Below are 23024 nucleotides of genomic sequence, written 5' to 3'. Positions count from 1 at the left end.
TTAAAACACATGATCCTAAACTAAGAGAACTGATACCCTATCAGTTCTGGGGTCCGAGGGTGCTGGGGTCCACACAGTGAGCAGGGAAAAAGTTCACTGTAGATGACTCTTAATTCAAGTGCCACCAAAATGTGTCAGACCCTGAATGCTGAAGGTGATCAGAGAAGGAAGAGTATAAATACAGAGATTTCAGGTTTTCCTCCCAAAGGTGGCATTCCTAGTCATTTGGAAATCCAGTCCCGGTTCCACTGGAATGGCATTTATTCCACTCCATGGAATGGAACGTGACAGATGCCCCATGCTTCACTAATCACATGACGCCTGATCCACGGCCTCTATTTCGGTGCCCAGACCAGTTCCACCACAAAGCAGACTAGGGCTTGGGGGGCTGGGGAGACAGGAAGGCTGGGCAGACGGACAGCGACTCTCGGAATCTGCTGGACATTTTCTGAACGTTTCCTGGGATAAGGGGATGGGCTGGCAATTTTACCGCATCAAACTCTTCCTCGGACGCTCACCTGGTTGTGCGTTCCCCAGGGTCCAAGCCCACAGCCAGCTGTCTCTGGACATCCGGAACTCAGAGTACCTCACCACCATGCCCCCGCTGCCCGCGGAGTGCCTGGACATCGACGGCGACTGGAGCACCCTGCCGGTCATCTTCGAGGACAGATACGTGGACTGCCCTGTGACAGGTGTGTCTTCTTTGTTCTGGAAACACTGGAGACCAGGGCTTCCCAGTGGGGTCACGTCCGTCACTCTATTTATGCCTCAAGGGCAGGGGGGCCAAGGGAGTGAAGAAGGAGCTTCTTCGTTGTTAGAGGAGAAGCAAAAACTATAGGTTACGTGTGAGTTAACTGCGAATGCCTTTTCTTCCCCAGTGAAATTGGCAAGTCCGTGTAACAATGGGACAATTGTAGTAGCAATTCCCTTGCCCGCTCGTTCTGGGGAGGAATGGTACCGAGAGTCTGAATGTTTTCACCTGCAGAACAGCCCAGTTCCCCTGCTCCCAGGGTGCCCCGTGCCTCGGCGGGAAGAGCCCTCCTGCCTCGATGTGCAGCTCAGACATCAGGGCATGTCAGGTTGCGCGTGCACAGCGTTCCTCCCCCAGCCCAGAACGGCTCGTTCCGGGGAGGAAAGATAACACGTCTGTGTGTGTTTGTTCACACACCGTGTGTTCTGCTGGTGTTGCACAGTTTGTTAACGAGGGATAGGCAGTGAATGCTAGTTCTCTGTCCCCTTGCACAGCCCTGCTCAGGGAAACCGGCAACTGGAATACGCCCACGATCCCTTCAAGGACAGAAAATGCCAAGCCTTCTGCGGCAGGTGTTACATGTTTCAGTGTTTTAATCCCCTAACAGAAACCCTACAGGCTGTATTTCACAGGGAGAAACTGAGGCACGAGGAGTACGAGTATGTATGAAGGAGCAGGCAGCGGATAGAAGCCCACACTCAAAGCCCAGTTCACCCCGATTCCGAAGCCCAGGACGCCCACCTCGCCACCTCGGCAAGGAGTTCCAACCCCTGGAACTCTGGTGCCCCTTTACATCCCAGGGCGCCCGCAAGCTCAGGCGGGCGGGATGTTCAGCAGTCCGGGTGGCTCCCGAGGACAGCGCTGCCTTGCACGGGAAGGATGCTGCCTGGCTCTCAGTTGTACGCTGACACCTGGTGTCCACACCGGGTATGACACCCGCAACGTGGCTCCAGCGAGGGCAGCCAGCCCAGCTGGAGGGGAGGAAGCTGAACTTTGCGCTGAGACTGCATGTGTGAGTGTGTGTGTGCGCGTGTCTATGTCCCTCTTCACTAGAGCTTTATCATTTACCTAGAGAAAGTTTGAGGAGTCAGAGGAGAAGTTTAAGGGAAGGCTGCCCTCGCTCTCAGACCCTCTAATGTTACTGTCACGAGGCCGGGCTTTCTCCCCAGCACCTTCACCCGCCCCGCCCCTACCCTCAGCCCTCACACGACTTGTGCAGAGTAATCCAGGCCCCCGTTCAAAACCCAAAGCTTCCCTTGGCCTCTCGCTTTTTTTTTTTTATGACGTACTTTGATGGTTCTTCAATCCCAGAGCAAAAGTATCACCAAACCAAGAACTATTTTTCCATTTCCTCAAGGGCTTGGCGGCCTTCCTATTTATAACTCGCAGTGACCTTATCATACCCGAATTCCATTCTTTTAGTGGAGTGAAAAGGGAAACGGAAGAGTTGCATTAGCACATCAGAGTAATGACGTTGGCTCAAGGCCTGCCACCTACCTTACCACGGCCAGAATGCCTGCTGTGTGCTAGGCACTCCAGTTCTGCCTCTGCTACCTGTCCCTCCCCCCACCCGGCCTCACTCCCCTGTCCCAAGGCCATCGAGCCCTTCACAGCCGGCGGTTGCCCCGGGCGTCTTCATTCCCACCCCTAGCAGCTGTGTGAACTGGGCCAGAGAGGGCCCTTTCTGCCTGCAGCCTCCCGTGGGCCCTGGCGAGATCTGTCCGCAGAGCACCTCAGGGTGACCAGCACAAAGGGAGCCCCAAAAGGGTGTCCAATAATCGCAGCAGTTCGTACCCAGAGGAAGGACACTGGCGTAGTCCCTCACCATGCTGAGAATGTGTCCAGATAAGAAAGCGATCCATGTCTTTACAACCTTTGGTCTGATCCTGATCCAGTCATAGGTTTCACTTAAAGGTATGAGGTGATGACGTTTCCAAGTCCTACGCAGTTTTTACATAAGTGTCTCAATGGTTTACTTTGCGTTAACATTCAATAGTGGTTATAACCCTTCTACTTCTATTAAAACCATAAGGAGGATTTAAACTTTTTAAAGGAAGTAGAAGACCAGCCCTTCCCCTCCCCCCGACCTCTTCTGTTTGGGGTGTGTGGGCACGGAAGGTGTCCCTCGGGGTCCAGGGTTTTACTGGGGTTTCCTGAGGCAGGCGTGGTCGACCGCGTTGCTGGCCACATCACACCTCACCGCCCAGCCCACCTTCCTCATCAGAGGCCGCTCGGGTGTCACATGGCACGAAGCTCCCACCAGCCAATGGCGTGGTTGGCCTCTCCGGCATTACCACCGCATGCCGAGTCGCCTCCTTGGCATGAACTCTCAAAGGACTCACCTTGGGTCACCGGGTCACCCTAGGCCGTCAGGGCCCATGGATACCAAGACCCCCCATCACTTGGGAAATTGTAAGAATTTAGAATTTACCTCCAAGGAACCAGGCACAGAGTCCAGCCAAATTCTTTCTGACACAATCAGGCATTTGGATAATTTGTGAACATAGATTCGTAAACTATAGTATATGGTTTCTTTTTCCTTTGTGTAGGGCATCATTTGAATATTTACTCTAATTTTGATGTTCCAGCAACCAGCCCTGCAGAAACGAGTCTAAAAGACAGAGAACAGAACCATACGGAAGACAGGAGATCACCTTTCAGGGAGCACCTGGCCTTGCCCACCCTGAAACCACCCCACATGGACTCGGAGGGGGAGGGGACTAGCTCTGTGGGGTCAGACGAGAACGCCACCACACCCAGCCACGCGGACGTGCGCTCCGCATCTCAGGTGTCCCTGACGGTCGGCGAGTTCCAGCACGCAGCGGGCTTGCCTGAGGAGGGACACGGGGCTGGCCACGGGTCTGACGTTGGAACGCACTCGCTCGCCGATGACATCCTGCCCAGAAGGAGCCCGGGCCCGGAGGACGGCCCGGAATACATCGATGTGAGGTCTGGCAATAAGCACCCCGGAAGAGCTGAACCCCTGGCGGCCATGAGGGATCGGCACGGGAAGGGACACTTTCAAGGTAACTGTGAATCAGACGGCAAAGGGGTAGCAGACGGCAATCGTCCAAATGCCGTCTCTTCAGAGAAAACACCACCCCACGAGGTAAGGACTCTGGGAAAGGGAGCCGCCCAGGACGGTAAGATGCTGCCGCTGAGTGTGAAGCTCTGCCCCGGTGAGTCTTGCGATCCCCTGAGCTCTGCTTGGCGGGCGTCCCCGAAGGACCCTCCCCCAGAGGAGCAGGAGGAAGCGTCACTGCTCTCTGGGGTCATCAAGAGATCGTCCTCCATCATCTCGGATTCAGGCATTGAGAGTGAGCCAAGCTCCGTGGCCTGGTCCGAGGCCCGGAGCAGGGCCCTGGAGGTGCCCGGTGACCGGGAGGCCTTGCACCAGCTGGTCCGAAGGCACGCCCTGCACAGGGACTCCTTAGAGGGCGGACACACCGAGAGCAACATGAGTTTGCCAAGCGGGATCCAGGCTTCCCTCACCTCCATCAGCTCTTTGCCTTTTGAGGAAGAGGAGCGGGAGCTGGCACTCACCAAACTGACCAAGTCAGCGTCGGCGCCCCAGATCAGTAGCCCCGAGGAATCTGCCGAAGACACGGATGCCGTGCGGCCTCGGGGAGTTGTCCCTGACACTTCAGCTGGGCACACTGAGAGCGTAGACCCCCCGGGACCCTGCAGTCGACCCAGTGGTGGCCCCAGAGTCCAGGACACCAGGGCGGGCCTTTCTCCTGTGGAGGTGGTTTCAGATGCTGACAGCCAGCGAGGCCCCGGTTCTAGAGACGTCCCCCAAAATAAAGACGTTCACCTGGATCCTCAAGGATCCTGTTGCCTGGACGGCAGGACTGAGACCCCTCCGGGGGTTGGAACCAAAGGTCTTAATTTTAAAATACCACATATCATAGCCCTTGAACACCCTTGGGACAGATCCCCTGGGGCACAAGCGGAGACCCCAAAGGACACACCCACACACGGGCACGCGGGGGTGAGCCCTCCGTCCGGCAGCGGCAGCTCGGGTGTAGAACGCCGCACGTACCACGAGGCGCCTGAACTGAGCTGCGCATCAGCGGCTGAGGCCATTGGCCAGGGCTTAGCCGGCAAACCCGGCGGCTCAGCCTGCAGCGGCGAGGACGCGGCTCCCCGGGAGGAGGGCCATCAGGCGGGCGCGGGGTGCCCCACTGTGGCTCACTCCGCCCACTCCCAGGTCGTGGGTCACCAGGAGCCCAGGGCCGGCTCTGCCACCGCGGGGTCCCCCCTGGCCCCGGCAGAGACCTTCCCTCTGGACAGCCTGAAGGCTGTGGAAGTCGTCAACTTATCTGTGTCTTGCGCTGCCACGTGTCTCCCGTTCTCGTCTGTGCCCAAGGAGACCCCCGCCAGGGCTGGATTTTCCTCCAAGCAGACTCCGTTTCCCATCACGCACCAACCGTTGGGTTCCTTTGGGGTCGTCTCTACCCCTTCCAGCCAGTGGGAGGAGGACGTCGGTGAGCGGATGTTCAGGTGAGCCTGCGGTGCCCCACCTGGCCCAGCACCGGCTGCCCCGCGTGCCCACGTGCTCCCCCGCTCCATGTGCCCCATTCCAAAACCGAGTTCGCAGTTTGCTTCCTCGTTTAAATAAGGTGACACGTTTATACCCTACAAGTCAGAGATGTGGAAGCGCGTAAAGAAGTAAAAAGTATCAATAAGCCCATTTCTCACGTATAGCCACTATGTGAGTCCTTCCACACTTTTTCTACCTGCATCCATAGTTATAGATTCTTTTTAAGCAAAAATAGGATAATTCTGTACAAACTAAGTTTTTTCAACCTACTATATTGGAAACACCTTTCTATGTTTAGCAATCTATTTTTGCATTATCGTTTCCTGTTTAAACGATATTCCATTGCATAGATATACCATTATTTAACAACAAACTATTTTAGAGATGGGCACCTAAGTTTCCTTTTCGGTTTTTATTGCGATAAACAACTCTCTCTGAGTGTCGTGCACCTCTGTGTTGGCACATTTTGAAAGAACGGTTCTTCAGGGGCCTTCGGGAGTAGCGTGGCTTCATCAGATTTGCCTCGCCGGCCCTTTTGTGTGTGGTTCTACAAGTTGTTCCTTTTGCGACGTCCAAATCCACGCCTCATCCTGGTGTTGGGTTTGTAGCCCTATGACGACTTCACCGGCAAACTATCTATTTGATTAAGCCTATTATCGAATCATTTAATCAAAGCATCTCACTGTAGGTACTGTTTTGCAAAATACTGAAGAGTTACATCATCACAATAGTTCCAAAGGAAATGGCCCAGGCAGGTCCCCAGGGGAGGGACCGCTGCTTCGTCAAGATTACTAAATAGCCCTTCTGGGCCCCTGTCATCGATTTAACAAACGCGTGACAGGCAGTTCCCAACCCCTGGCCAGCGCTGGCCTGCCTGCCACTGTGCTCGCTGTCTAACGGCGAGATGAGAGACGGAAGGGAGGGGAACTGGGTAAATGGGACCGTCTCTGGGTGCACAGCCGAGCGGAGGTGCAGAGAGGGACCTCATCAGGCTGGGGACAGAGAGTGTGATAGAGATGGTGGCCAGGCGACGCCAAGCTGGTGATGATGGTGGTGACGGCGATGATGATGCTATGGTTAGTAATAGATACCTTTGTTCTACTTCCTCTGTTTCAAGTATGTTCTAAGCATTTTGCATAGATTATATCACTGCACAAAACAACTTTATTGATTAGTCGATGAATGCCATTCCCCTTTTGCAATTGGAGAAACGGGATGCAGAGAGGTTCAGTGATCAGCCCAGTGTCAAAGCTGAGATTCTGACCGTGGCAGCGCGCCCCCGAGTCTGTGCTGTTGGCCACTGCCTTGTCCGATACGCGGGCATCTCAGACAGGGAGAAGGCACAAAGGCGCGGAAAACAGGCAACATGATTCCTGCAGGGCCTTACGAGAAACGCGTTCTTTTTGGAAGCTGGGAGATGACCCTGGAGAAGCAGGTGGAAGCCAAGCCACAGTGGCCTCGGTCAAGGGCAAGAAGCTTTCGCTCTGGGGAGGTCTTTTTAAAGATTGTGTGGGTGCTCGGAGCTAGGGAGGGCCTTATCAGTCCCGCTCAATGTGGGAACGACAGAAACCTGCAGAACCCGAGCCAGTGCGGCCTTTGGTTTTCGCGGGCACTCTCCTGTCTCCCCGCATCTCCCCCGAGGCGTCTCCCCTGAGGTCGCCTTTGCGGCCCTGCCACTCGGCGGATACTTCCTTTAGCTGCTCATCACTCCTGCATTCCAGCTCGGCTCATCTTCTGCTCAACGTGCAGCGCACAGCGTGGCGTGTGATTAACTAGTGTATTCTCCAGTTTCTATCAGGCCAAAGAGAAATTTAAAAAAGAACTGAAGATTGACGGATTTCTGTACAGTGACTTATCTGTACTAGCTTCTGACATACCGTATTTCCCACCAGAGGAAGAGGAGGAAAATTTGGAAGACGGGATTCACCTGGTAGTCTGTGTCCACGGCCTGGACGGTGAGTTCCGGAAGGGTTTCCCCCGGGAAAATCTGCGCTGCAAACATGAATTCATTTGGATCAGGCCCTCCTTCAACAAGTGGCCGGTTAGCACCTGTCGGGTGGCCGGAAGCACGTTGGGTACATGGCAGTGGCCTTGGCCCCAGAGAAAAGATGTGTCTGGCACACACAGCTGTTGGGAAAATGAAGTACACGTGTGAATGGGGGAAGGGAAGGAATGAGGGGAATAAGTGAGTGGGCAAGTGGAATGAATGCAGGGAGGACTGGACTCTGTCCTGCTATGAGCAGTAGCCCCAGATTCTAAGTCCTCACTCCCTGCCCCCGATGGTCACTGTGGAGCACGTGGACCCATGGCCCTTCCACCTTCATGATGTCTGTCCCTGGGGCGACAGATAGCTGACCAGCCCATTTGGGGGACTCGCAGACTACCTGTGAGTGGCTAGAACTAAACAGTCTCTGTATTGAGCAAGAAATGTGAGCGGGGCTTGTCGACATCACGCTGTGGCACGCCCGTCACCGAGGGCGCCCCTTGCAGACGGTCCTGGGTAAACAGAACTGGCTGTGGGCGAAGGGGCCGCAGGCGTGCCTCCCGCCGTTCCTGTGCTCAACACTCACAGCCTCGCACGTCCAGGTCAGGGAGTGAGCCCGCGGAGCGAGGACACTTCCAGAAAGGCTCTGATGCTGGGGGAAGGGTGGCTGCATGTGACAGGGGCTTGGATTTGCTTTAGTTGTTTACGTTATCTGCCCAAGAAAAAAATGGTGAATGCGGGGAATGGCGGGAGAAGGGGGTAAAGACCCCTGGGGCGTCGGCTCTGACGGGATTGACGTGAGCGGCTTCATTGTCGTTCCAGGGAACAGCGCGGACCTCCGGCTGGTGCGGACGTTCATCGAGCTGGGGCTCCCCGGGGGCAAGCTGGACTTCCTGATGTCGGAGAAGAACCAGGTACGAGGGCCATGGGGCCGCGGGGCCCGGGGCCACGGGCCCCGGGCCGCGCATAAGGCGCCCGCAGCCGCGGCTGACGCGGCCCCCGGCAGTCACCGGGCAGCTCGTGCACGCGCAGGCCGCGGGGCACCTTGCGGGCAGCACGGCCAGGCCCGTCGGGGTCCGGAGAGCAAGGGCTCCTTGTTCTCTTTGGGCGGAGAGGACAGAGTGAGAAGCGGAAGCGGGAACGTGTGAGGCCGGTGGCTGGGCCCTTTCCGCCGCCCCCGGCATTTGGGGATGGGGGCTGACAGCCCCGTGCACGCGTGCCTTGGGTGCCCGTGGGCTGCACGGGGTCCCCTGGAGTCTGTGTGACCCCTGGAGCTGGCCTATGACCCCGTGGGAGTGCTGGGGCCCTTGTGAGTACACGGCAGGTGCAGCCTGGAGCCCTACTGAGGTGTCAGAGCCGGTGAGACCCTGGAGACGCTGTGACTGAGAGGCGGGGCTGGGGGGAGCGCTGTCGAGTCCCTGCCCACGGGCCTTGAGACGGCGGAGCGCCAGCTATTCTTGGGCGGCATAGCCTGATTAGGATGAAGGGGTCCCGTGACCCCTGAACATGGGAATTGTCCGGAGTCATCAACAAGCCAACACCGGAAAGCCTAGTCTCTTTCCTGCGCCACTCCTGCTCAGCGCTGCTGCCTTTTCTTTGACACCTGCTGTATACACGGGCGTGTGTCCTACGCAGTGGACAGAGGTGTGCAGGGGAGGGGAGGAAGGAGAACCATCTGAGCGCCGACCCTGTGCTGAACACTCCGGGCCTGGGTCTTCGTTAGAACTTCACAGGCCTCGGTCAAGCATCGGCACCATTGCCTCCCCGTCTCAGACGAGGGGCCAGAGGCTCTGAGAGTCCCCAGGGTCAGTGAGGCCCGAGAGGAGGGCAGCGCCCTTGCCTCCAGGGAGACCGCCCTGGGCCCCCCGACCCCCGCTGTAACCGTGCCCGGGGTGGCTCCTGTCCCCAGGGAGGAGGGGTCTCGCGGGGCCCAGGACAAGCGGAGGATGACGGTCAGGGGCGGGAGTGCCAGCGCCGTTCGGTGACGCGGTGTTTGTGGTTTGTGCTGAGGGGGGCTTCTGTGCCCAGGACGTGGGTGTCGTTAGCCGGGGACGCCTGCGCAGGGAGGCGGTCTCGGGCTGTGCACGCAGCCCCGCCCACGCAGCCCTCCCGGAGCGGGGACGGGGCCCAGGCCCCGCCAAAGCTCCAGGGCTGGGTCCATAGGCAGTAACTCCACTGGGTGGAGGGCACGAGGGGTCTCTCAGGAAAGGTTATGTCCCACAACACGTGCCATTACCTTTGGAAAAGAGATTTTCAGTCTGTCCCTTTAGGAACACGCTGACTGGGCAGTCCCCGAGAGCCTTTGCTGAGAACCTGTTGTGACTTCTGGATGTCTCATCCCAGTCAAGTCAGGCCTCAGAATTCCCGCCGTTCGTTTAATAATTCGTGTTAAATGGACGACACAGACGAGGAAGCAGGGTCCGGAAGGCGTGGCGGCATCGGCCATAGGCGCGTCCCAAATGTTTTGCCTCACCGGTAAACTGACGCCGAGGAGTAGGTTAGGGCACCCGCTTCGAGACTTAGGAGGAGACTTAGGTTCAGACAGAGGGGATCGGATCCAAGACGCAGAGGCCCCAGGCTGGAGAGCTGGCCACCACACGGTCCTTTCTCAGGCCACGGACACTGAGGAATGGACTGGTGGGCTTTCTCCCTCTAGTGCCTCACAGCTCATGATGGCAGGTGACAGGGGGCTCTGTAGGCTTTCTCGTCACTCCCGCGCCGTCCCCTCCCTGACGGATACTCAGGAGACCCCAGCACACCACTCCAGGCAGCCTGTGACACGGTAGGACGGCTTCACTTACGAGACACTGTTTTTTTATGTTGACCCCAAGTCTCCCTGCCTGTTCCCGTCTGCAGTTCCAAGAGTTAGTCCCTGACATTGTGTGACCCCTTCTAGGATGTCTGCCCTTTCCGACCCTGAGACACGTGTGACATTTCTTCTCTGCCTGTCATGCTCTTGCGTCCTCCGACTGCCCTTCCTAAGGCTCAGGTGGCCTGGGGACCCTGGGGACGGCCCGGACTGGGGGCTATGCCCACAGGCTGAGCTGGGGAAGGCCGGGGGCTCTGGAGGCAGGCGGGCCTGGGTGTGAACCCTGGCTCAGGACCGCGTCGCCTCTCAGGGCAGAGTGCCTCCTCTGTGACGTGGGGACAGCGGTGCCAGGGGACAGCACGCGGACTGCTCTCCATCCCTTCCGTTTCCGCCTCCTAACCGGGGTGTCTCCGGGATCTCCGAGCTCCTCCATTAGGGCCCCAGCCTGTGAGCCCGGTTCCCGGGGCTGAGTTGCAGCCCGTGGCGCCCGCATCGGGCCGGGGCGTGCTCCCAGGACGCGCCGCGGTGCTTCGTGGGAGAAGATGGTGCAGGGAGGGGCCCGGCCTCGCTGCCACCCCGCCCGACGCCCGTTGCCTCTTCCTTCTTTCAGATGGACACGTTTGCGGACTTTGACACCATGACGGACCGGCTCCTGGATGAAATCATCCAGCACATCCAGCTGTACAACCTCTCCATATCCCGACTCAGGTAAGAGGGGACCCCCGGGCCGAGGGGGCGCTTTTGAGAGTTTGCTGTCTACGAGGGCAACACGACGCCTTCCGCATACCGCTGGGACAAACGGAGCTGGGGCTCTTCATGGCCTAGAGAACTTCCAGAGCAGCGGTGGCAGACCCGCATCTGTCCCAGTGTGAATGCAGGAGAGTGAACACTGGAGGCTCGGGAGGGAGAGGCTGGCACTTACTCAGACGTCCCTAGGTTGGGATTTTTGTTCTTCTGACTCCCGGCTGCAACCTTTTCAAGCTTTTAAATCTCCGGGGCCGTGTCCCCATGAGGCGGGATCCGCGCCCCGAGATGGCGTGGGACAGGGCTGCCGGACTGCCTGCCCGAGGAGAGGGTTTCCACGGGGCGGCCTGTGGCCTCCCGCGGTAACAGGCGACTCAGCTGACACGCGCACGCGTTGAGGTTGACAGGGACCAGCTTGCACTTGCCACGTGCGGGCGCCGTGGTGAGTCGTTCCACGTGCGTCAGCCCCCGGAGGCCTCAGAGATAAGACGTCACTTCCTCCTTGTCTCCCAAGGGAGGGTGCGGAGGCCTCCAGAGGCGAGGTGACGCGCATGGGACATAGGACAGGGTTTCCACAGTAGTTATTGAACTTGAAAGTAGGCTCTGTTGGGTCCCTAACCTGCGGAGACAATAGGTCTGGGCGGGGCGTGGAGGAGGGTGTTGCCGGTGAGGACGGAGAGCAGGCAGTGGGACAAGGGCACTGTGGGGGGACGAGTGGTGAGCCGATGACACAGACAAGTGGCCCCGCGTCAGGTCAGGACGGCCACACGAGGGGCCGGCACTGCAGCCTGTGCATGACCGGGGCGGTGCACTGCTCGACCGGCGCCCCCAGGGGGACCGAGAGGAGACACCGAGTCCAGGCGGGGCGGGGGCCGCTCCCATAACACAGAGCTGGGCAGGGCGCCCTCACGCCTCCCTGACCACACCGGGCACAGCGGCTGCCGCTCACAGAGACCCCCGCCGCCAGCCGAACGTGGCCAGAGTTTGGAAACCTGACAGGGATGAATCAGCGGCCCCATTCTCGTGGCCAGTGCACCGGCGGGAGGTGGCGGGCGCTGCCCCTGCACCCCCGGGCTGGGCCTCTCGGGCAGCGGGCTGGCCGTCGGTCACCCTCGCCGCCACTGCCTCTGTCTCTGAACAGCTTCATTGGCCATTCTCTCGGCAACATCATCATCCGATCGGTCCTAACCAGGCCCCGGTTCCGGTATTACCTCAACAAACTCCACACGTTCCTGTCGCTGTCCGGGCCTCACCTGGGGACCCTGTACAACAACAGCACCCTGGTCAGCACAGGTAAGATTTTTGCCAAGCCCGACATTCGTCACAATTCATTCGGGGCGGAGGGAGGCGAAGCCAGAGAAGCCAGAGGCGGCCGTTCCTCTTGATGGAATCCTGCGACTTCAGAGCCCCTCCAAGCGTGGACGGTGGGAGGAGACGTGAGTGGAGCGAGGCGGCCTTTGGCTTGCACTGAGCGAGGTTGGACTAGGTGCCCCAGCTTTCTCTCCTGCTTCCGGCTTCCTGGGGGCACAAGGGGGTTGTCTACTCTCACCCATGATACGTTAATGAAAAGTCACAGTTCACTGTCGCTCCTTCCGCGGTTATTACTGCTCACACGTTTGACTTTGGCTGGTTTGCTGCCCCCAGGCCTGTGGCTTATGCAGAAGCTGAAGAAATCCGGGTCCCTGCTGCAGCTGACATTCAGGGATAACGCCGACCTGCGCAAGTGCTTCCTGTACCAGCTCAGCCAGAAGACAGGTGTGTGTGTGGCTTGCTTCACGCGGCGTGTCCTGAGTGCGAGCCAGGGATCCTCCGTGACCCCAGCTGGCATCAGCGCTATGTGGATTCACGCGTTGAGGGGCTGGGTCGGGAGGCTCGGCCTCTACCTGGCAGGAGGCCACGTGAGAGCTCAGTCACTCCTGGCCTGTGTCCCCGATGGCACGGGAAAGGCATCCCAGAGGGGACCCGAGATGCGTGCATGCACGGGGGCTGTCTCTGCTGGGGAGCTGTGGCCTCCGAACCCCACCAGCCCTTTACCCTCCTGATCACTCGGGCCCCCGGCCGGCGGGGCCAGCTCGCAGCTCCTTCACCCGGGGGCACCCCGGCTGACCAAAGGGCAGACAGTTGCTGTCCATTCATGCTGACAGTGAGGAAGGGCACCGAGCTGTAGGAGCGCCACTTGTCCCAGCAATGAGCGGAGAACAGCAGGGAGCGAGGACTCCTGAGTGCGGCTGGCCCATAAAAGCTCGTTGTCCCGACTCCTTGCTGGTATCCTGTCCCGAGCGGCTTGCTCTGTGTGGCCTTAGCCGCCCTGCCCGATGGGCACAATGCCCTCATCTTCCTTCTATGATACAAAAACTCTGCTGCTGCAAATTCTGCTCTCAGCCTCTCCGCCGGGAAGGGCCTTCTGCGCTGACACACCCGTGTGTCAGATATCTGTTCGCTTGTCCTCTCTCGGGGCTGGTGTGTCCAAAGCGTGCAAACCAGAAGGTGTACGTGGGCTCTCCCTGGACTTAAAGTACCCGCCTGGCTCGTTGCAGGTCTGCAGTATTTTAAAAACGTCGTGCTGGTGGCCTCGCCCCAAGATCGCTATGTGCCGTTTCATTCAGCCAGGATCGAAATGTGCAAAATGGCGCTCAAGGACAGACACACAGGTAAGCCGCGTTTCATGATTACAGTTTAAAAAGCAAATGCACGTGCATGAACTGGACTCCTCCTGGTCGGGCGCATCTGGCGTCCTGAACAGGACCGAGAGCCCAGCGCACACTCGGTGATCTTCACTGGGTTCCTGTGCTGAGCTCCGTCCCCACGTCCTCTGCTCGCTCCCCACTGCAGGGCCGGTTTACACGGAGATGATCAACAACCTCCTGCGCCCCCTGGTGGAAGCCAAGGGCTGCACGCTGGTCCGGCACAACGTGCTCCACGCCCTGCCCAGCACCGCCAACGCGCTCATTGGCCGCGCTGCGCACATCGCCGTACTGGACTCGGAGCTCTTCCTGGAGAAGTTCTTCTTGGTGGTGGGACTCAACTACTTCAAGTAATGAATGGCCTTGGGGAGCTCCCGGAGCTGCCCGAGACCCAGGAGGGCGTCAGCCAAGTCACCCTTTTGTAGATCTCAGTTGTTCCAGGGTGGAGCTCAGAGCGGAGGGCGCTGTGGGAGGCCGGGGTGCGGGACAGATACCCTGGGTGCCTCCATGTCAGAGACTTGCGAAGGCTGAACCAACGGTGTTAATTAAAGGCAACAGATTTTACCCGAACTGATAGCCCCCTGGAGTCTCATCCCAGATGGTTTCTAGGGAAAATACGAGAAAATAAAGAAACAGTCCTTGGAGTTGGGGAGCACACCGTTGTAAAGACCAGTAGCTCACAGAGAGCGCGCTCCAGTTTAACTTGCTGTGTCCAATATGTTACTAGCTCATAGCTTTATCATTTTTGATTCAACGAAGTGCACACAAGCATCTCAGAACTCAGGTTAACCTCTGTGCAGAGTGACCATGTATGTGTAAATATAACCCTTAACGGACTCAATGTGCCACTTGTTCAAGAAAAATGTGATGCCACGCTGTCATTCTCTCCTCGTGTTTCTCAGCGAGGGGCAAAGGAATGCTTTCCGAACTCCAAGTCCATGTTATCACAGCAGTGGGCGGGGCGATCAGAGGATGGGGGGGCGGATAGAGGTGATGCTGTAAAGGAAACTGGGCAGAATGCGGTGAGCCAGCCGCCTCGCCTACTTCTCCAGACGTTTTCTATGCATAGCCCTGGCCCATGGGTTGTTTTTGTGATTGCTCGAATCTCTGTCTGTGGTAGGGAAAATTGACTTTGACTAAAGCTGGCAGAAGGGGGCACCGAGGTTAATGCACACGCGTGTGAAGCTCCTGCTGGTATATTTCCAAAGAAATGCTATGTTAGCATTGGTTGCAATTGCAAAAAAAACTTAAAACCGTTAACACGCCAGCTGCCCCTCCTGTCCGCGGAAGGACAGCACATCTAGCCGGAGGAGGGGTGCTGGGCTCCAAACCTCAGGGGGGCTCTAAGAAGGGTGCTGGGAATCTTTCAACAGAAATGTATTCTTGCCTTAGGAAAATAAAGGGCTAGGGAAGGTTACCATTGATTTAAAAACAAAACAAAACAAAATGAGAGAGCAGGAATGAAGGTGAGATCAGAGAGGACAACAACAGTTAGATGGAGATCGCAACTTAAATTGTTAAGTGACTGAAGAGGAAGTTCTGAAACTGACCGGGATGTTTAATATGGTCCCAAAGACCGAGGACACTCCATGGGCTGAAGGAAGCCCCGAGAATCATTGAGTTGTGCTGAGGGACACACTGAGCGGTAGGGGACCGACCCGGGAGACGCATCTTCTGTAGGCGTGAGGGCAGACGGGACACAAGGACAGTGTCATCGCCCCAGGCCCCTTTTCCTGCTTCTGCGAAATCGCCTCATGAAGCGTTGGCACTGGTCTGGGACCAGGTGCCCGGTCCCAGCACCGGGACCATGACTTTAGGTCACCAAGGTCATGGTCCTAAAACCATGGCTCATCTGAGAATTCCGATCCCTCCCATGTTCACAGTGTGGCTTTGGGAAAGCTGACGTGGATGCTGGGAAATGTGCCAGAGAGGCAACTGGGCGGGAGGCTAGACTGTGGGTGCCTTGAGACAGGACAGACGCGGGCAGGGGTTGTGTGTTCATCAAAGGCAGGCAGGCTTCTCGGTGGGTCTTCTCCAAACTCGCCTCGTATCCTGGTCCTGACACGTCAGGGGTCAGTCCTTGGGTTGCTCTCCCACTGGGTGCTTTCCAAGCTCCCGATGGGCGTGGCCTCTGTGACCTGTGCCAACCCACCGTCTAACCCCGGAGGGACTGGGCGCCTGCGGGGCAGCTCCCGGCGCCACGTCTCCCGGCACAGACGGGCGCTGTGCTCAACGTGGGACCCTCCACGGGTGGCAGCTGCTCCTTCCCGGCCTGGGAGGGGCGCCGCCCCTCCGATGAGTGCTCTTCATCGTGTGCTTCCGCTTCCCATCAGCCACGCGTGTCATTACCGGGTCGTTTGAAAGACCACGGTGCCGGTGGTGTTGCGGCCAGGGTGAATCCGATGACCATTGTCTTTTCCAAAAACCAGATGCCATTTTAACTTCAATATGCTGTCTGGACATAGTGAGAACTCATGGCAATAAACGTCCAGCTGCATGGTGCACCTCTTTTTTTGGGGGGGGTGCTCTGCTCTCTTTGTAAACACTCTCTGGCCTCTGAGCATCTGCTGTAATTGTGTAGAAAGTACATCTCTGTATTGTACATAAGAGTGTCAAGTATTATGTATCATGCCTCATTTCAAAAGGGTTTTTTATGTCTCTTTCTATGGAAGTATAGATATATAATATATATATAAAATATATATATATATATAATGTAAAACAGGGACATTCTATTATTGATGATAAAAATTATAAACCAAATGCCTGCTAAGATAATGGTCTAGTACGTCTTCATTCTCAGCATCATTTTTTTGTTTTTTGTTTTTATGATTTGTTGTGTTTCTCAGGACCTCTTAGAAATAGACCCGGCTAATGGTGAGCCTAACCGGGGCAAACAAAACGCCGCTGTGGCAGGTTGAAAGCAGCTGGAGAGCTATGCCCAGGGAGAGGGGGAGGGGCCCCCCCTTCCGAATTCCACGTCCCACTGTCTTCCTCTGCACCCTGGTAGGTCTCCTTCCCAGGAACGTGTCTTCTCGAGAGAAGGAACATGTCTAGTTTATCAACGTACCGCTGCTGGGGCTGGGTAAGTGTTTGCTGAGGACGGTCCGCTCTTTGAGACCTCATGGCGTCTTCTCCAGCCCCTCAGCCTATCAGTCCACAGGAACGGACTCTTTCTCAGAAAAGCTTTGATGGTGGCTCACGGTGACCCTCTAAGCTTCCGAATCTGCAAGAGGAGGATAGTTTCGAGGGACAAGGTGTTGCAGCGGTAGGTCTCTGGAATGAGCAGAGCCGCTCTAGTCCTGGTTGCGGTCAAGCCAGGGGGGTTGGGTCAGGTTTCCTGGTCTGCACAGTAGATTTGAAAACATCTACTTTGAAAGGCCTTTGAAACGGATGAGAAGGAGAGGCAGAGCGTCTGGGACAGTGGCTGCCGACAGGGCGTGTTCTAAAATTGTAGGAGGCACCGTAGGGACGTTTTATAACCAGGGATTAGCTATAGGGAATTTTCTTTATAGTATGTTAAACATTTACATGGCCCCAAAGTGGCTCATTCACAGTGGCCTGGAGGTAAGTCACCTTTCTGAAACTTGAGGCTTAAGCTTCCAGCACTCAGAACATTTTATTATGATTCCAGGAGCCTCCATCCTAGAGTTTTCCAGCTCATTCCAGTGCCTGATTGTATGATATATGTAATAACACCATCTTCCTGCTCAGGGCCTAGTGAAAGCCGCCGGCAAGTTGAGAGCGGAGGAAAGGCTAAAGCTGGACACAGCGAGAACAACATCAGGTCTGGTTTAAGACATTGGAAGTTTGCATTCTGTAAATGTCACTCAGTATCTTTTTACTGCAACAAAGTGAAATGTCTTACAACTTGGGCTGAAAAGGCTAAGTTGCTGCATATGACAAAATGCCCTTCATTAATTTCTTGCTCTGTGGGAGGTGAAGAGTAATTCAGGTGTGGCCAGGCCCCATGCACATGTCTTTGCTAGTTTTGTATTATTTCCTTTGAGGAGAGCAGTTCATTCTGTCCCACAGACTGTATGGGACAGACACAGGACCACGTCTCCTCTGTATGGTACTGTTTGAAAGTCTGTGATTTCTACCATCACAATTTCTCCGTAACTTACACGTGAAGGCGTTTCTTTTCAAACAGTATTCACTCAGTCTCTGCCTGGTTTTGTGCTAAGCACTGGGGGCTACAGCAATTAATCAGATGGGACCCTGCCCTTCAAAAATGTATAATCTAGGGGGAGCAGAGGCCCGTCACAAGAGAAGCCTGTCCAGGTGGATAGAATAACGGGGCAGGAGAACGGGGGGAGATATCCAGGATGGTGTCACGCGGGACCCCTTTCTAACAAGCCACCCTCCTGGTCTTGGGGTTGGACATCCCATCCGCACGTGGAAGCAGAAAACTGCCCAGAGAAATGCCACATTGGGAACAGCCGTGCCGGCCCAGGGAGGACGTCAAAGCTTCCCTGGGGCTACCATCCTGGGTCAGGGTCAAAGTAGGGAGCTTGCAAAAGGAGCAGCTGAATGAATGGCGCCTGTTCCAGCCCAGAAGGTCCAGAAGCCCCTCCCCCTGAACAGAGGTCACCTCTCCGTGGTACAACGTGTTCGCACGCTCCACGGCTTCTCTTCCTGCTGCTTTTCAAGTTAACAGACAGAAGCCGATGATCAAACGTGTCCGTAAGCATGGCCACGCTCAGGCTCGCCCAGGAGAATGGGGCTGTGGCTTGTGTTTAGAGATCACACACCGCAGAGCTCTGGGGTTTCCTTGATTTTATTATTTTAGCTTACTTTAGTTTTCAGGCGTGACCTGCTATGTCATTGGAGGTAGAGTGAGGCAGGGTCTTCGGCGTGGTCCCTCTCTCTGGAAGAGATCCCGGATGTACGGCTTGATGCCACTGTGAATCCCTAACGCGTCTTCATTCCGGTGACTGTATCTGTACGCAGCGACTGCCGCCACCCGCGCACCCTTGCAAACTGTCTGTAACCCCATGGCAATGGTCATAACCAAGTCATCGGTGCCTGTAGAACTCTCGTATTTTTCTACATTGGCTCTTCAGTTGGCATTTTGTGTAGCTCGTGATATATATGAATGATAAACAACACCGATATTAATAAAAAACTCTTTTGACTTCCTTTTTCCAGGACTTTGTGTTTATGAAATGTGCAGTAAACACGGCTGGGGACCGGGGGCGGGGCTGGAGGGATCCCGTCTGCGTTTGCTCGGATGACATCTGGAGCCCGGTGGTGGCCATTTCTGGGGTGCCCACTGTGCAAAGGGCCTAGGGTACCCGGGGTGCTGAGCACAGCAGAGCAGAGCAGAGAAGGAACTCAAAGTGGACTCTAGCGGGGTCAGGCCAGGGAACGCCATGTGCCCTGTCACGTGTAGGACTTAAAAACGTGTTGAGTGAGTGAATGAATGAGTTAGCATTTGACTCACAGCAGGTTCTAAATGGGTATCAACGAATTCCTGAGCTAGCAGGCTTTCTGTCCCAGCAGGCTGTCTCCCTAGGGCGTCTTTAACAGCTCTGCCCAAGGACAGGGGTCCCCTCCGCCAGGGAGACAGCCAGTAAGTGCAGCCGGCGGCTGAGGGAAGGAGATGTGGGGACACCCCTCCCAGGGCCTGCAGAGGGCGCCCAGAGCCTGGCCAAGAGCAAAAAGCAGGCGCTGGCTGGCTCCGTTCCTGCCTCCCAAAGTTGGCTTGGAATCTGCGCAGGAGAAAATAAAGGTGGAATTGGTTTCTGTAAACAAAAAGGAAACACAGAAGAAGGTGGAATTAGGGAGGGCAGCGTCACTTTTTAGGGTTTGTGGCTGGGATTAACTCAAGGAGGGAACGTATTCCAGTTCAATCCTCAGGCCCTCACTGAGCTGGGTGGTGAGTGGCGCACAGGGCTGCAGAAAGGAGTTACGCAGGAAAAGGCGGCTCTCCTCGAAGAGCTTGTTCTTCAGGCGTCAGCTCCGAGTTGAGTCACCCTCTCAGACAGGGCTGCCCAGACCTCGACGGAAGGACAGTACCAGCCAGCTTTCTTTCAAAGGAACACATTATCTTGCCGCCTGCAGAGCAAAGGGAATCCTTGGATTCTTTCATTTTACAAGAACCTGCCACTCAGAGAGGGACCTTGCAGGACGTCACACAGTTCCCTGAAGGGCCACCAAGGGAGGCTGAGGCTCTCTCTCCTCCAGCGCGGGGACTCCCTGACTTACCAGCGGTCTCACACGGGGCACCTTCCCCTGGTACCCGGAAAGGTGTCATACTGCAGCAGAGTAGGGGCGGCTACTCGCATGTCATGGCTGGAGGGCACAAATCCCAGCGAGGCTAGGGGCTTCCCCAGGCTGGATTCGATATCGCCCCCACCACTGTTTCCCATCCCGGTTCTTTTCAGCTCCTGGGAGCTGTTCTTCCAAGGCCAAGCCCAGTTCCGTGTACCATGGCACCCTGGGGTGTCAGTCCTGATGTTGGGTTTTCTGGGTTTTTGTGACGCAGTGCCCAAGGTGAGCTCTGGCGCGCGCCTCAGAGATGCTGTCTGGAATAAACAGGGCTGCCAGCCAGGACTAAATGAGGAACCAGGCTTCCTTCCCTCGCCCCTGCCCCCACCCCCACGCTGCCCTGCTTTGTTTTGGAGATCTTGGTTGATTGCAGTAACTGACCATTTAGGCAACTTGGTTTTTTTGTTTCTGCTTTTAAAATCCTTGTTCTGAGGTTTAATCACCAATAAAGAGTGAGACTGAGATACTAGACCCCCACCCTCGAACCCAAATAAAAGCAGACCCCTAAGCCCCTCGACTCCCTCTTTCTACCTGGACTTCGCTATGTGGTCCCAGAAACTGGTGAGCTAGACTTTTCCCCCCAGATTTCCTGATGCTTATTGCTGAGGTGCATCTTGCAATCACGAGAACCACAAAGGCGGGTCCAGCTACAACAGGGGTTGTCTGTAGGCTGAAACCGGCACAAAGCTCACCAGCCTCCGTAACGCCCTCAAACGGCTCTCCATTTTAGCTGGAATAAAGCCCCTCAGGGCTTCGCTTCACCTGCTGGGGCAGCCGCCTTGACCACACCCCAGAGTCAGCCTGTCCTCCTATGATTCTCTGCCAGCGCTGATTTATTGAGGTATAATGGACAAAATCGTAAGGTATTTAAAGTATACAATATGATGATTTGATCTACTTATACACTGTGAAAGCATTGCCCCCATCTGATTAATTATCATATTACCTTGCATATTTATCTCTTTTTAATGATGAGAACATTTAAGTTCTACTCTCTTAGCAAATTTCAATTATGCAATAATGGTACCAACTTTACCCACCTGATTACATCAGATGCCCAAACCTTTTTGTCCTGTAACTGCAAGTTTGTGTACACTTTTACCAGCCACCCCCTATTTCTGTTTTCAGGTTCTGAGTTTGGCCCCTTTCTTCTTTCTTGCCACCCTCCCTTCCTCCCTTTTCGGTTCCAAATATTAAGTGATAACATGCAGTAATATATTTGTCTTTCTCTCTCTGGCGTATTGCACTTAGAATTTAGAGAATAGCGTAATGTCCTTCAGCTTCATCCATGTTGTGGCAAATGACAGGATTTTCTTTTTTATAAAGATTGAAAAACACTCCATTATATATGAAGTCACATTTTCTTTCTTCATTCACCCCCGAGGGACACTTGGGTTGCATCCATACCTTGGCTATTGTGAATAATGCTGCAAGGAAATGGGAGTGCGGATACCTCTTTGAGGCAGTAATTTTGTTTCCTTTGGACATAGTCCCAGAAGTGGAATTGCTGGCTCATATGGTAGTTGTATTTTTAATTTCTTGAGGGAACTCCATGCTGTTTTTTTCCCCCACAGTAGCTGTACCAGTCTACAATCCCACCAAAAGTGAGCGAGGGTTCCCTTTTCTCCATATGATAGCCAACACTTGTTAGCTCTCTCTCTCTTTTTTAAAAAATAATAGTTGTAAATAAATCCAAAAGCCATTAGAACAAAAAAGGAGAGGCTTTATTGAGGCAAACAGTTTGCAAACCTGGTAGAAGCAGCCTCCTTCAAAACAAAAACAAAAATAACCCAAGAGAGTGCTCCTCCAAGATAGAGACTAAGGGGAGAGCTTCTCTTATATAGAAAGTTTCCTTCCAAGTTCCTAATTAGACACTTTTATGTAAACGATGGGGCCCAATTCCCACGGTTCTGAGTGGTGTGAATTGCACAGTTCTGATTGGTCGGCATTACCGCTTCCTGATTGGTTGTTACAGAGCAGTTCTGATTGGTTGAGGCAGATCTCAATCCTTTGGCCGAAAGGCAAGTCGGGAAGCGGGCGGCCGAGGGTAGGGTCTGAAGCCCGGGAGCTGCCGGGAAGCCCTGCAGCAGCGGCTGATGGGCCCTGTTTGCTTATAAGCTGTGGGGCCTCGGTGGACCGTGGGGGGTTCGTGTCAGCAGGTAAAGCCTGTTTCGGGGTCCTCTCTTCCCAGGGTCCACATGGCTGTTCGCACAGGTGTGAGGTAATAGCCTCCTTTTAGTTTTGATTTACATTTTCCTGAAGATGAGTGCTGTCCAGCACCTTTTCATTTGTGTATCTCCTTTGGAAAAATGTCCGTTCTGGTCCTTTGCTCATGTTTTAATATGTACTTTGTTTTTTTCTGTTCACTGTCTCCCAACTAGAATATGAATTTCCCGAAAGCCGGGATCCTGTCTGTTTTGTCCGTCTCTATCCAAGGTCTTCAGGATGGGACACAGCGTAGAGCACCCCATAATAAGTCCATTAGAGCGCCCCCAGGCAAGACTTTACTAGGCCCTTTCCTCATTTTCCCATTGGGGAACGTGCCTCTGAAGGAGGCTCGCCTCCGAGATTCCCGGTTTGTGATTTTCTGCAACTAGAATTTGCTCCGCTAGAGGGCAGAGTTCGCTGCGTGATTTTATTTGTCCTTCCGAGAGCCTACCCCCAATCCCCAAAGAGAAGGGCAGCTTTTGCGCCCGTCAGCGATAATATACAGGGGCTCTCAACAGCCACAGAATAAACGGTTTAATATAACTTGACGTCATGCCTGCCAAAGTTGAAAATTAAAATGATTCAAAACAAAAACCCAGAAAACTAACATACTCTATTAAACGATTTTTCTTCTTACAAAAACGCTGTCACAGCAATAAAATGTGCAAACCAAATAAACACATTGCTGTGCCCACATTTTACATTAATAGCAAATCAATCACCCCAAGACCCCATTAAATAAATGTTGACCGAACGTTTAAAGACTGGCGGTTTGAAGAGGACCGAGCTATTGTCCTGTCGGCAAAGAGAGCATCTTCTTTACTCTCGGCACTCGCCACTAGGTGGCGCCACGAAGCTCTTCTCTCCCTTGACCATCTTGCGGAACCCGGCCTATTGCTCGGCCCAGGTCCAGTCCTAATCCGAGGGCAGGAGCTACTTTGGCACAAGGATGCCCGAACTCGCTGGAAGATAAGCGCCACCTGATATGAATGGTAAAAATACGAACTCTTGGTCTCCCACATAAGCCA

General features: G+C 55.1%; 1 protein-coding gene across 1 annotated transcript in view; it reads left to right on the top strand.

Annotated features, from left to right (window-relative positions):
- The window catches only part of FAM135B (family with sequence similarity 135 member B), a 105206-nt gene extending 90725 nt beyond the window's left edge, over window positions 1-14481 (top strand). Inside the window, exons 11-19 of the mRNA XM_054590106.1 lie at window positions 538-692; window positions 3301-5254; window positions 7083-7249; window positions 8101-8192; window positions 10698-10795; window positions 11973-12124; window positions 12476-12586; window positions 13369-13482; window positions 13664-14481. Coding sequence (XP_054446081.1) covers window positions 538-692; window positions 3301-5254; window positions 7083-7249; window positions 8101-8192; window positions 10698-10795; window positions 11973-12124; window positions 12476-12586; window positions 13369-13482; window positions 13664-13869 — 3049 coding nt within the window. The 3' untranslated portion in view covers window positions 13870-14481. The remainder of the gene's footprint in view (window positions 1-537; window positions 693-3300; window positions 5255-7082; window positions 7250-8100; window positions 8193-10697; window positions 10796-11972; window positions 12125-12475; window positions 12587-13368; window positions 13483-13663) is intronic.
- The last annotated feature ends 8543 nt before the right edge of the window (window positions 14482-23024 follow it).

This window comes from Pteronotus mesoamericanus, unplaced genomic scaffold (assembly GCF_021234165.1).
Source record: "Pteronotus mesoamericanus isolate MK-2021 breed Mesoamerican mustached bat unplaced genomic scaffold, CSHL_Meso_final scaffold_174, whole genome shotgun sequence".
Taxonomy (NCBI): domain Eukaryota; kingdom Metazoa; phylum Chordata; class Mammalia; order Chiroptera; family Mormoopidae; genus Pteronotus; species Pteronotus mesoamericanus.
Note: the sequence above shows the minus strand (reverse complement) of the source record. Positions and strands in the feature narration are given on the sequence as shown.